This window comes from Oncorhynchus mykiss, chromosome 8, assembly GCF_013265735.2.
Source record: "Oncorhynchus mykiss isolate Arlee chromosome 8, USDA_OmykA_1.1, whole genome shotgun sequence".
Taxonomy (NCBI): Eukaryota; Metazoa; Chordata; class Actinopteri; order Salmoniformes; family Salmonidae; genus Oncorhynchus; species Oncorhynchus mykiss.
In genome coordinates, this window is record NC_048572.1 from 84,903,060 (window position 1) to 84,916,906 (window position 13,847).

General features: G+C 44.9%; 1 protein-coding gene across 13 annotated transcripts in view; it reads left to right on the forward strand.

Moving 5' to 3' along the window:
- The window catches only part of LOC110492646 (receptor-type tyrosine-protein phosphatase F), a 495,157-nt gene that overhangs the window by 466,572 nt on the left and 14,738 nt on the right, over nucleotides 1–13,847 (forward strand). For all 13 annotated transcript variants that reach the window (XM_036986572.1, XM_036986579.1, XM_036986575.1 and 10 more), the window contains 2 exons: nucleotides 4,283–4,437; nucleotides 5,900–6,185. In XM_036986572.1, the coding sequence (XP_036842467.1) occupies nucleotides 4,283–4,437; nucleotides 5,900–6,185 (441 nt within the window). The remainder of the gene's footprint in view (nucleotides 1–4,282; nucleotides 4,438–5,899; nucleotides 6,186–13,847) is intronic.

Here is a 13,847-nt window from a genome sequence, read left to right on the forward strand (position 1 = left end):
GGAGGTATTTGAACTCCAAACACAACCCAGCCGATGATGCCTCAAGAGGATTACATGTTGAAATGTTCCTGAACTCTTCTGGAGAAAACAGAAACTCAATGGCCGAAAGTCCCCGAGGAGCTTGACTCCATCCATCCGGATGATCCAGAGGTGAGAAAATACGTAATCGTAAACAGTACAAGTGTGGAAGAAAAGAGTCCAACCAGCAAACTGATTGAGTACTATTCAACATGGAACAGCTTGAAGAAAGCAGTTGCCTGGATGCTGAAACTGAAGAGACTTCTTCTACAGTTAAGCCAGAAAAGGGAAATTCTCTCTCAAACTGATCCAAGATCAGATCAGAGTCTGACAAACTCACTGAAGGAACAAATTGACAAGTTCAAACTGACGTTTGGAAAAGAAAGTCTGTCTGTGGATGACCTAGATGAAACAGAAAAGGTCATCATTCGATTTGAGCAACGACAGCACTTTAAACAAGAAATTGCACTAGTTGTGAAAGGAAAACAATGTGCCAAGAGAAGCGGCTCAATCTGTAAGCTTGATCCAATTATTGACAATGGCATTCTGAGAGTAGGAGGAAGATTAAGCAAAGCTGCTATGCTACCGGAACTAAAGAATCCCATGATCCTGCCCAAAGACTCCTACATCTCCAGACTGATCTTACTCCACATCCATGAGCAGGTTGGCCCCTCTGGGAGAGGTCACATGCTTTCTAGACTTTGCCAGCGATATTGGATACCCTGTGCCAACTTCTTCGCAAGGAAGATCCTTAAGAGCTGTGCCTTCTGCAGGCGGATGCAAGCTAGAGCTGGAGAACAGAAGATGGCCGACCTTCCACAAGATCGGGTGTCACCTGATTTGCCGCCTTTCACCCATATGGGCATAGATTACTTCGGCCCCATAGAGAGGAAGGCGAGGCCGCGTTCATGTGAAGCGGTATGGTGTGATCTTTACTTGCCTTGTGAGTCGAGCTGTCCATCTAAAAGTTGCTAGTTATCTGGATACTGATGCCTGCATCAATGCCCTGCGCAGGTTCATCTGTCCAAGGGGCCCAGTAACAAGTATCAGAACAGACAGTGGCACCAACTTTGTTGGAACACACAGAGAGCTAGGAGAAGCTCTGAAAGAGCTGGATCACAACCAGATTAAAAATGAATTACTGAAGGAAGGAGTGACATGGTCATTCAACCCTCCCTCTGGAGTACACCACGGGGGGGGGGGGGGTATGGGAGAGGTTGATCTGACTGGTGAAAAAGATCCTCTATTCAGTCAGTCTAGTCAATCAGTTAAAGAGCAAGTACTTGATGATGAGGCTTTGCAAGACAGCCTTGTGTGAAGTTGAGACGATTTATGAACGACAGAATCACTACTGTAACAAATGACCCTAATGATCTAGAACCCCTGATTCCGAACCATCTGCTTCATCTGAAAGCTAAGCCAGTCCTGCCACCAGGAGTATTCCAGAGAAGCGACCTATACTCACGAAGGAGATGGAAGCAAGTACAATATATCACTGACCTCTTCTGGAAGAGATGGATCAGGGAGTATCTTCCACTTATGCAGGAGCGGAACAAGTGGAACACAACTAAGAGAAACTTCAGTCCTGGTGACCTCGTGGTCATCGTCGACGACACCGCCCCAAGGAACTCTTGGCTAATGGGGGCGTGCGGTGGAGGCGTTGCCAGGGGCCAAATGTCTTGTCCGCAGCGTCGTGGTTAAGACTAAAACCAATATCTTAGAGACCTATCAATAAACTCTGTCTGCTCCTTGAGGCGACGGAGTGACACACACACACACACACACACACACACACACACAGTGCTCCATCTTAGAATCACGTGCACCTCTGATTCGTTGATGTCGTACTCTTACATTTTTGGACGTCAAACTCTTGACATTTTTGGAAGTTGAACACCTTTACACTTCAACTCAGACTGAGATCTATGGACTATTTTCCTACATGGCACCTTGTATATTTGTATATAGCTATGAACTGTAATAGTGCTCTGGTATAGAATGTTTTGTGTGTTGGCTCTATGTTTGAATATTAAGTAATTGTTGTGCATTCAGTGCAGTCAACAATTAGGGGCCGGTTTGTTAGAGCCGATTTGGACATATCTGTATGAAAGACTGAACATACGGAGCTCCATGTACATTTGTGTAAATATATTAAATATTAATGTACATGATGAAATATTAGGTACATACCTTTATAATTTATATTTACCTGGTTGAGATATATTCATTTGTTGTTAGCGTAACTTAGTTTTTGCCCCCCCCCCCCCTCTTGCCCATTCATTGTATTGTGGTAAATGTGTTAGGATAAAGGCAGGAAGTTGGGCCTTCGGGGGGGAGGGAGTCCTTGCTAGATGCGGGAGCGGTATAGTTTTTTGACCATACAGACAGGTCATAAAATGTATTTTCCATATCAAGTAATCTCTGCTTTAAGTTGATTGGAGAATCATTTCTTTGTTAGATAGATATAAGAAGAATAAACATTTTTGTTGCACCATATCCCTGGATGTCATTGAATGTTTGGCCGTTTGGAAACCCTGAGTGTGGACTGTCTGCGTACCAAACAACCCCGCCTCAGGCTTGGGCAGTGGCTATGGTAATGTCTGTTCTGCTGTGATGTCGATGCTATGGTCAGGGTCTGGTGTGGACTGTTCTGCTGTGGTGTCGAGACTTTTGTCGGGTGCTGAGGTGGGCTGTTCTGCTGGCTTCTCTGTGGGGGTGGCCACCTCTCTAGTGGGTTGTTCTCTGTCACACGCCATCCCCCTCAACCTCTCCTCCAGCAGTCTGATCCTCTCCTCTAGTGCTCTGTTCTGCTCCTGCTCCTGCTCTTTCTCCTGTTGTAGTTGTCTCACCACAGTCCAGAGTGTAGATATGTCTCTGTCCACCTCCAACTCTCCGGGTCTGGTTAAGGGGGTGTTGTTGTGCTGGACTGTTGTCTGGGTCTGTGCTGACTGGAGTGTAATCACCTGCTGTTCCAGCTCCACCTGCCTTACCTCCAGCTGGGTGAATTTATCCTTCATTTCAATGAGAGGGTAGTACTCTGTGCTGGGAGGTTGACTTTCTGCTTGGGGATGCTCGTCTGTGGGGTTATATAATGAAGAGTTCTGGTCTGACCCGCTCGGGGTTGTTCGTTTGTGGGGTTATATAATGAAGAGGTCTGGTCTGACCCGCTCGGGGCGCTCAAGGGAGAGCTTCTCCTGCTTTGATTAGGTGAAAGTCCAGCTGAAACTGTTTGGGGTTGCCCTGTACCATTACTGTTCCAGACTTATAGAGATTTATATTAGCTGACTCAGAGTCCTCGTTGTCAAGTATCCTGTCTCTCTCACTCAATCTCTGTCTCTCGCTCTCTCTGTCTCTCTCGATCCCTGTTTCTCTCGCTCTCTCTGTCTCTCTCTCTGTCTGCCTGTCTCTCTCTCTCGATCTCTGCTTCTCCCTCGATCTCTCTCGCGAGCTCTCGATCTCTCTCTCACTCGATCTCTCTATCTCTGTCTGCCTGTCTCTCTCACTCGATCCCTGTCTCTCTCTATCTCTCTGTCTGTCTATCTTTTTCAATCAATCTCTGTCTCTCTCTGTTTGTCTGTCTCTCTCTCTCGATCTCTGCTTCTCCTTCGATCTCTCTCGCGCGCTCTCAATCTCTCTCACTCGATCTGTCTCTTTCTCTCTCTGTCTGCCTGTCTCTCTCACTCGATCCCTGTGTCTATCTCTCTGTCTGTCTATCTTTTTCAATCAATCTCTGTCTCTCTCTGTCTGTCTGTCTCTCTCTCTCGATCTCTGCTTCTCCTTCGATCTCTCTCGCGCGCTCTCAATCTCTCTCACTCGATCTGTCTCTCTCTCTCTCTGTCTGTCTGTCTCTCTCTCTCGATCCCTGTTTCTCTCTCTCGATCCCTGTTTCTCTCTCTCGATCTCTGTTTCTCCCTCTCTAGCTCTCACTCGCTCTCTCTCTCCCTCTCCCCATCCCTAGTGTATGGAATCACCTGTCTGTTTCATTCTCTCTTTCATTCATTCTTCTTCATTCCATTGCATCCCTCCATCACAACTTATCATTCTACTAACTCACCTCTCAGACCAGCGGGATGGTTGGTTGGTTTCATTTTCATTTCTAACCCCTCTGCTAGCCACCTGGAAAATGCTTCATTCACACACACACACACACACACACACACACACACACACACACACACACACACACACACACACACACACAATAATGAACACCATTAACAATTTTGTTCCCTTTCATTGATTTTCTCCGGGTTTTCTCCTACAGAATGGTTCCAGTGAGAAGCGTGAGATTCGTCAGTTCCAGTTCATGGCCTGGCCGGACCACGGGGTACCAGAGTACCCCACCCCTATCCTGGCCTTCCTACGACGGGTCAAAGCCTGCAACCCCCCTGACGCTGGGCCCATGGTGGTACACTGCAGGTAAACTATACCGTTTTTGCGACTGCACTTGAAGAAACTTTAAAAGTTTTTGAAATGTTTCCGTATTGACTGACCTTCATGTCTTAAAGTAATGATGGACTGTCATTTCTCTTTGCTTATTTGAGCTGTTCTTGGCATAATATGGACTTTGGTCTTTTACCAAATAGGGCTATCTTCTGTATACCACCTTTACCTTGTCACAAAACAACTGATCTAACGCAATAAGAAGGAAAGAAATTCCACAAATGAACTTTTAACAAGGCACACCTGTTCATTGAAATGCATTCCAGGTGACTACTTCATGAAGCTGGTTGAGAGAATGCCTAGTAGGTGCAAAACTGTCGTTAAGGGAAAGGGTGGCTACTTTGAAGAATCTGAAATATAAAATATGATTCCAAGTGTGTTATTTCATAGTTTTGATTTCTTCACTATTATTCTACAATGTAGAAAGAATAAAGAAAAACCCTTGAATGAGAACGTGTTCTAAAACTTTTGACCAGTAGTGTGTGTGTGTGTGTGTGTGTGTGTGTGTGTGTGTGTGTGTGTGTGTGTGTGTGTGTGTGTGTGTGTGTGTATATATATATATACCCTGCCCCCCCCCCCAATGCTTAATATATATATATATATATATATACACTGCTCAAATAAATAAAGGAAGCAACACTGATTGACAATACATTTCACATGCTGTTGTGCAAATGGAATAGACAACAGGTGGAAATTATAGGCAATTAGCAAGACACCCCCAATAATGTTAACCTCCCTCCTCCCTCCTCCCTCAGTGTGGGCGTGTAATGTTAACCTCTCTCCTCCCTCCTCCCTCAGTGTGGGCGTGTAATGTTAACCTCCCTCCTCCCTCCTCCCTCAGTGTGGGCGTGTAATGTTAACCTATCTCCTCCCTCCTCCCTCAGTGCGGGCGTGTAATGTTAACCTCTCTCCTCCCTCCTCCCTCAGTGTGGGCGTGTAATGTTAACCTCTCTCCTCCTTCCTCCCTCAGTGCAGGCGTGTAATGTTAACCTCTCTCCTCCTTCCTCCCTCAGTGTGGGCGTGTAATGTTAACCTCTCTCCCCTTCCTCCCTCAGTGTGGGCGTGTAATGTTAACCTCTCTCCTCCCTCCTCCCTCAGTGTGGGCGTGTAATGTTAACCTCTCTTCTCCTTCCTCCCTCAGTGTGGGCGTGTAATGTTAACCTCTCTCCTCCCTCCTCCCTCAGTGTGGGCGTGTAATGTTAACCTCTCTCCTCCCTCCTCCCTCAATGTGGGCGTGTATTATTAACCTCTCTTCTCCCTCCTCCCTCAGTGCGGGCGTGTAATGTTAACCTCTCTCCTCCCTCCTCCCTCAGTGCGGGCGTGTAATGTTAACCTCCCTCCTCCCTCAGTGTGGGCGTGTAATATTAACCTCTCTCCTCCCTCCTCCCTCAGTGCGGGCGTGTATTATTAACCTCTCTCCTCCCTCCTCCCTCAGTGCGGGCGTGGGTAGAACAGGCTGCCTGATCGTGATCGAGGCCATGCTGGAGCGTATGAAGCATGAGAAGTCGGTGGATATCTACGGTCATGTGACGTGTATGAGAGCTCAGAGGAACTACATGGTGCAGACTGAGGACCAATATGTCTTTATCCACGAGGCCCTGCTAGAGGCAGCCACCTGTGGCCTCACTGAGGTCCCCGCACGCAATCTGTATGCACACATCCAGAAACTCACCCAGCCGCCCACAGGGGAGACCGTCACCGCCATGGAGCTGGAGTTTAAGGTAATATTAATATATACATAATAATAATAATAACATGTAGAATCTTCATCGCCATCATCATAATGAAAATGACCTCTGGTCCTTTAGACACGGATTGGATAGGTGTATGCCATTGTTACCCAATACATTCCTAGTTGAGGATTCCACCCGACCTATCAGATGTTGAGGTGGAGCCGCTACTCCTGTGATTGGACAGTGACAGTGGGGATGTTTTCAGATCTGTTACCTCATTGGTCCCTCACCTTCCTTCCTCCTCCTGTGATTGGACAGTGTAGTTCAGAGATGGGCACCTTTGAAGGAAGGGGTCGGGGCCCACATCAAAGATAGGAACTCATCATGAGGGGCTGCAGTGGCTCCGGGGGGGGGGGGGGGCCGGCCGGAGACTTTTGGGGCCCCCACGCCACCCCCCCCCCCCCCCACTACAGTGGATAGAAAAATGTTTTCAAGTAAATTTGCTGCAATTCTACACATTTTGCCATGTGGTGGAGAGAAGTAATGACCGTTTTTAACCTGTAGTGACACCCCATCCTGTGAACGGGACCGTTATCATCATCGGACACTAATTAGCATAACGCAACGGACATAAATCTTCATAGAAAATATTCCTATTCATGAAAATCACAAGTGAAATATATTGGAACACAGCTTAGCCTTTTGTTAATCACACTGTCATCTCAGATTTTCAAAATATGCTTTACAGCCAACGCTAGACAAGCATTTGTTTATCATAGCCTAGCATAGCATTATGCCTTGCTAGCAGCAGGCAAACTTGTCACGTTTGCCTGCTGCTAGCAAGGTTAATATGATATCTGAGTGAGAGTGACTAACGATATCAACGCGGGCCCCCGGTTGGTAATTCAGTCGTGATTACTACAAGTTTAGATAGTTGGCCGCTAGAGTGACTTACCAATCTGCTGACATGGCTAATGGAGTAACTAACAGTGACTGATAAAACAAGAGAAAAGCTGCTGATGCACAACCACATTTCAAACTGGCACCTCTACTATTCTACCTAGCAACAATAAGTTGAGACCCCGACTGAGTTCCCTCAGAATTTTTTTTTTTTAATTGTTTTTATTTTTGGAAATTGTTCCGCGGGTCTACATAAGGAACAGCCAGTTGCCCGGGTTTCTACAGTAGTTTTTAAGTTTATTGTCCCAGAAAAATGACCATTATAAAACAACGTTGAACACGTGAATCCACATGGCTCACAATGACATACAGTTCTAGTCATAGGGATAACAACCATCAATACTACTACAATGATCTAGTCATAGGGATGACAGCCATCAATACTACATAGGGATGACAGCCATCAATACTACTACAATGATCTAGCCATAGGGATGACAGCCATCAATACTACATAGGGATGACAGCCATCAATACTACTACAATGATCTAGTCATAGGGATGACAACCATCAATACTACTACAATGATCTAGTCATAGGGATGACAGCCATCAATACTACATAGGGATGACAGCCATCAATACTACTACAATGATCTAGTCATAGGGATGCCAACCATCAATACTACATAGGGATGACAGCCATCAATACTACTACAATGATCTAGTCATAGGGATGACAGCCATCAATACTACATAGGGATGACAGCCATCAATACTACTACAATGATCTAGTCATAGGGATGACAACCATCAATACTACATAGGGATGACAGCCATCAATACTACTACAATGATCTAGTCATAGGGATGACAACCATCAATACTACATAGGGATGACAGCCATCAATACTACTACAATGATCTAGTCATAGGGATGACAACCATCAATACTACATAGGGATGACAGCCATCAATACTACTACAATGATCTAGCCATAGGGATGACAACCATCAATACTACTACAATGATCTAGTCATAGGGATGACAGCCATCAATACTACTACAATGATCTAGTCATAGGGATGACAACCATCAATACTACATAGGGATGACAGCCATCAATACTACTACAATGATCTAGTCATAGGGATGACAACCATCAATACTACATAGGGATGACAGCCATCAATACTACTACAATGATCTAGTCATAGGGATGACAGCCATCAATACTACTACAATGATCTAGTCATAGAGCTGACAGCCATCAATACTACTACAATGATCTAGTCATAGGGATGACAACCATCAATACTACATAGGGATGACAGCCATCAATACTACTACAATGATCTAGTCATAGGGATGACAACCATCAATACTACATAGGGATGACAGCCATCAATACTACTACAATGATCTAGTCATAGGGATGACAACCATCAATACTACTACAATGATCTAGCCATAGGGATGACAACCATCAATACTACATAGGGATGACAGCCATCAATACTACTACAATGATCTAGGCATAGGGATGACAACCATCAATACTACATAGGGATGACAGCCATCAATACTACTACAATGATCTAGTCATAGGGATGACAGCCATCAATACTACATAGGGATGACAGCCATCAATACTACTACAATGATCAAGGCATAGGGATGACAGCCATCAATACTACTACAATGATCTAGTCATAGGGATGACAACCATCAATACTACATAGGGATGACAGTCATCAATACTACTACAATGATCTAGTCATAGGGATGACAACCATCAATACTACATAGGGATGACAGTCATCAATACTACTACAATGGTCGAGGCATAGGGATGACAGCCATCAATACTACATAGGGATGACAGCCATCAATACTACTACAATGATCTAGTCATAGGGATGACAGCCATCAATACTACTACAATGATCAAGCCATAGGGATGACAGACATCAATACTACATAGGGATGACAGCAGTCAATACTACTACAATGATCTAATCATAGGGATGACAGCCATCAATACTACTACAATGATCTAGTCATAGGGATGACAGCAGTCAATACTACTACAATGATCAAGCCATAGGGATGACAGCCATCAATACTACTACAATGATCTAGTCATAGGGATGACAGCCATCAATACTACTACAATGATCTAGTCATAGGGATGACAGCCATCAATACTACATAGGGATGACAGCCATCAATACTACTACAATGATCTAGTCATAGGGATGACAGCCATCAATACTACTACAATGATCTAGTCATAGGGATGACAGCCATCAATACTACATAGGGATGACAGCCATCAATACTACTACAATGATCTAGTCATAGGGATGACAGCAGTCAATACTACATAGGGATGACAGCCATCAATACTACTACAATGATCAAGCCATAGGGATGACAGCCATCAATACTACTACAATGATCTAGTCATAGGGATGACAGCCATCAATACTACTACAATGATCTAGTCATAGGGATGACAGCCATCAATACTACATAGGGATGACAGCCATCAATACTACTACAATGATCTAGTCATAGGGATGACAGCCATCAATACTACATAGGGATGACAGCCATCAATACTACTACAATGATCTAGTCATAGGGATGACAGCCATCAATACTACTACAATGATCTAGTCATAGAGCTGACAGCCATCAATACTACTACAATGATCTAGTCATAGGGATGACAGCCATCAATACTACATAGGGATGACAGCCATCAATACTACTACAATGATCTAGTCATAGAGCTGACAGCCATCAATACTACTACAATGATCTAGTCATAGGGATGACAGCCATCAATACTACTATTTACAGTAGGCCTAGGAGCAGCACTGAAGCACAGCATGTCAAAGTTGCCTAATAAGTCAGGTGCTCTGTACATTCTTAGATCATCTCGTCAACCTCAACATCCTCCCAAGCCCACCTCCTTCCCTGTATTGAAAAGGGCAATGGTCATAGGGGTGAAGAAGTGCTTGTACCTGTTCGTCTTAACAGAGGGGAATATATACCGGGAGCCAGAGGGTAGGAACTCATGGTGTAGGGACACAGTCAGACAGGATGGAACTCATGGTGTAGGGGCTGGGAACAGTCAGACAGGATGGAGCTCACGGTGTAGGGACTGGGAACAGTCAGACTGGATGGAACTCACGGTGTAGGGACTGGGAACAGTCAGACAGGATGGAACTCGTGGTGTAGGGACTGGGAACAGTCAGACAGGATAGAGCTCATGGTGTAGGGGCTGGGAACAGTCAGACAGGATGGAACTCATGGTGTAGGGACTGGGAACAGTCAGACAGGATAGAGCTCATGGTGTAGGGGCTGGGAACAGTCAGACAGGATGGAACTCATGGTGTAGGGACTGGGAACAGTCAGACAGGATAGAGCTCATGGTGTAGGGGCTGGGAACAGTCAGACAGGATGGAACCAGCCACACAAGGCATAACATTCCATTACACCATAGCCTACTTGTCAACAGTATGTTTATGTTTTTTTTATATATATAGTAGTATTTAGGTGTATGTAAACTTCTGACTTCAACTGTATTTGTATTTATTAGGGATTTCCATTAGTTCCTGCCAAGGCAGCAGCTACTCTTCCTGGGGTTTATTATGGATCCCCATTAGTTCCTGCCAAGGCAGCAGCTACTCTTCCTGGGGTTTATTATGGATCCCCATTAGTTCCTGCCAAGGCAGCAGCTACTCTTCCTGGGGTTTATTATGGATCCCGATTAGTTCCTGCCAAGGCAGCAGCTACTCTTCCTTGGGTTTATTATGGATCCCGATTAGTTCCTGCCGAGGCAGCAGCTACTCTTCCTGGGGTTTATTATGGATCCCCATTAGTTCCTGCCAAGGCAGAAGCTACTCTTCCTGGGGTTTATTATGGATCCCCATTAGTTCCTGCCAAGGCAGCAGCTACTCTTCCTGGGGTTTATTATGGATCCCCATTAGTTCCTGCCAAGGCAGCAGCTACTCTTCCTGGGGTTTATTATGGATCCCGATTAGTTCCTGCCAAGGCAGCAGCTACTCTTCCTTGGGTTTATTATGGATCCCGATTAGTTCCTGCCGAGACAGCAGCTCCTCTTCCTGGGGTTTATTATGGATCCCCATTAGTTCCTGCCAAGGCAGCAGCTACTCTTCCTGGGGTTTATTATGGATCCCCATTTAGTTCCTGCCAAGGCAGCAGCTACTCTTCCTGGGGTTTATTATGGATCCCGATTAGTTCCTGCCAAGGCAGCAGCTACTCTTCCTTGGGTTTATTATGGATCCCCATTAGTTCCTGCCAAGGCAGCAGCTACTCTTCCTGGGGTTTATTATGGATCCCCATTAGTTCCTGCCAAGGCAGCAGCTACTCTTCCTGGGTTTTATTATGGATCCCCATTAGTTCCTGCCAAGGCAGCAGCTACTCTTCCTGGGGTTTATTATGGATCCCCATTTAGTTCCTGCCAAGGCAGCAGCTACTCTTCCTGGGGTTTATTATGGATCCCGATTAGTTCCTGCCAAGGCAGCAGCTACTCTTCCTTGGGTTTATTATGGATCCCGATTAGTTCCTGCCGAGGCAGCAGCTACTCTTCCTGGGGTTTATTATGGATCCCCATTAGTTCCTGCCAAGACAGCAGCTCCTCTTCCTGGGGTTTATTATGGATCCCCATTAGTTCCTGCCAAGGCAGCAGCTACTCTTCCTGGGGTTTATTATGGATCCCCATTAGTTCCTGCCAAGGCAGCAGCTCCTCTTCCTGGGGTTTATTATGGATCCCCATTAGTTCCTGCTAAAGCAGCAGCTACTCTTCCTGGGGTCCAGTTAAATGAAGGCAGTTTTACAATTATAAAAACATTACAACACATTCATAACAGATTTCCCAACACACTGTGTGCCCTCAGGCCCCTACTCCACTACCACATATCTACAGTACAAAATATATGTGTGTGTATAGTGCGTATGTTATCGTGTGTGTGTGTGTATATGCATGTGTCTGTGCCTATGTGTGTTGCTTCACAGTACCCGCTGTTCCATAAGGTGTATTTGTATCTGTTTTTAAAAATCTGATTCTACTGCTTGCATCAGGAGATATCTACTGCAGCCCTCATATACAGTGCCTTGCGAAAGTATTCGGCCCCCTTGAACTTTGCGACCTTTTGCCACATTTCAGGCTTCAAACATAAAGATATAAAACTGTATTTTTTTGTGAAGAATCAACAACAAGTGGGACACAATCATGAAGTGGAACGACATTTATTGGATATTTCAAACTTTTTTAACAAATCAAAAACGGAAAAATTGGGCATGCAAAATTATTCAGCCCCTTTACTTTCAGTGCAGCAAACTCTCTCCAGAAGTTCAGTGAGGATCTCTGAATGATCCAATGTTGACCTAAATGACTAATGATGATAAATACAATCCACCTGTGTGTAATCAAGTCTCCGTATAAATGCACCTGCACTGTGATAGTCTCAGAGGTCCGTTAAAAGCGCAGAGAGCATCATGAAGAACAAGGAACACACCAGGCAGGTCCGAGATACTGTTGTGAAGAAGTTTAAAGCCGGATTTGGATACAAAAAGATTTCCCAAGCTTTAAACATCCCAAGGAGCACTGTGCAAGCGATAATATTGAAATTGGAGGAGTATCAGACCACTGCAAATCTACCAAGACCTGGCCGTCCCTCTAAACTTTCTGCTCATACAAAGAGAAGACTGATCAGAGATGCAGCCAAGAGGCCCATGATCACTCTGGATGAACTGCAGAGATCTACAGCTGAGGTGGGAGACTCTGTCCATAGGACAACAATCAGTCGTATATTGCACAAATCTGGCATTTATGGAAGAGTGGCAAGAAGAAAGCCATTTCTTAAAGATATCCATAAAAAGTGTTGTTTAAAGTTTGCCACAAGCCACCTGGGAGACACACCAAACATGTGGAAGAAGGTGCTCTGGTCAGATGAAACCAAAATTGAACTTTTTGGCAACAATGCAAAACGTTATGTTTGGCGTAAAAGCAACACAGCTCATCACCCTGAACACACCATCCCCACTGTCAAACATGGTGGTGGCAGCATCATGGTTTGGGCCTGCTTTTCTTCAGCAGGGACAGGGAAGATGGTTCAAATTGATGGGAAGATGGATGGAGCCAAATACAGGACCATTCTGCAAAAGACCTGAGACTGGGACGGAGATTTGTCTTCCAACAAGACAATGATCCAAAACATAAAGCAAAATCTACAATGGAATGGTTCAAAAATAAACATATCCAGGTGTTAGAATGCTCAAGTCAAAGTCCAGACCTGAATCCAATCGAGAATCTGTGGAAAGAACTGAAAACTGCTGTTCACAAATGCTCTCCATCCAACCTCACTGAGCTCGAGCTGTTTTGCAAGGAGGAATGGGAAAAAATGTCAGTCTCTCGATGTGCAAAACTGATAGAGACATACCCCAAGCGACCTACAGCTGTAATCGCAGCAAAAGGTGGCGCTACAAAGTATTAACTTAAAGGGGCTGAATAATTTTGCACGCCCAATTTTTCAGTTTTTGAAAGTTTGAAATATCCAATAAATGTCGTTCCACTTCATGATTGTGTCCCACTTGTTGTTGATTCTTCACAAACAAATACAGTTTTATATCTTTATGTTTGAAGCCTGAAATGTGGCAAAAGGTCGCAAAGTTCAAGGGGGCCGAATACTTTCGCAAGGCACTGTATATCTACTGCAGCCCTCATATATCTACTGCAGCCCTCATATATCTACTGCAGCCCTCAGATATATCTA